Below are 895 nucleotides of genomic sequence, written 5' to 3'. Positions count from 1 at the left end.
ATTATTATTGTTTTTATTATTAAGTGATTTTTTAAAAACAGGCAAAGCCAGGCTCACCAGTATATCGATCTGGCCAAAAGCGTCCAGTGTTTCAGACACAATTTTCTCTCTCACTGCAGCATCTGTGACGTCACCTGTGACGCTGATTACCTGGGAAAAAAATGAGGGCAAACGCGACCTTAACGATATTATAGAGATAGGGAGGAGGATGATGATGATGATGATGATGATGATGATGATGATGATGATGATGATGATGATGATGATGATGATGATGATGATGATGATGATGACAACGACGAAAACGACGACAGTGGTGCCTGCCCTCGAACAGATATATCGCCTCAACCATGTCAACTCACATCGCTGGAGATGTCGGTAACTTGGACAATCTCCTCCTTCACTGCGTCCAAATTGGCCTGGTTGCGTCCATGAAGAGTGACCTTTGCCCCCCGTCTTGCCATCAGTTTAGCCACTGCGGCGCCAATTCCAGAACTACTTCCTGCAAAGTTGATTGTACAAGTTTAAAATTTTACCCCCAAATCTACGTAGTTTGAATCAATTAGGAAATAGGCAGCCCTGAACACTACTTCCTTGCTGAAAAATTGATAAACTCATCGAAAAAAACGCCCTAACCGTTTGGAAATCGAATTCGTGTCTTCAGGGGTCAACCCACCCCCACCCCCCTAAAAAAAAACACTGAAAAAAATCTGCTTGCAGTGATGCATGTCTTTCATATAGCAACAACAGCCAACCACAGCAGCAGCAACTGTAGTTGTACTTCTACTAGATCTAGATGTAGCATGTTGCACTCAGAAACAATAGCAGATAATCCATCCACAGTTTAGTAACGTTTGGCGCAGATCTACGTTGTGCAAATAGCAGAAAGTTTCGT

At 42.8% G+C, this 895-nt stretch overlaps 1 protein-coding gene across 1 annotated transcript in view; it reads right to left on the bottom strand.

The window, feature by feature from the left end:
• The window catches only part of LOC106013875 (uncharacterized oxidoreductase MexAM1_META1p0182), a gene marked incomplete in the record, with an annotated part of 8,901 nt that extends 8,364 nt beyond the window's left edge, over positions 1-537 (bottom strand). Inside the window, 2 exon segments of the mRNA XM_013090668.2 lie at positions 58-150; positions 363-537. Of these exon segments, the coding sequence (XP_012946122.1) occupies positions 58-150; positions 363-464 (195 nt within the window).
• Between the last annotated feature and the right edge of the window lie 358 nt (positions 538-895).

The sequence above is a fragment of the Aplysia californica genome, unplaced genomic scaffold, assembly GCF_000002075.1.
Source record: "Aplysia californica isolate F4 #8 unplaced genomic scaffold, AplCal3.0 scaffold01405, whole genome shotgun sequence".
NCBI lineage: Eukaryota > Metazoa > Mollusca > Gastropoda > Aplysiida > Aplysiidae > Aplysia > Aplysia californica.
Note: the sequence above shows the minus strand (reverse complement) of the source record. Positions and strands in the feature narration are given on the sequence as shown.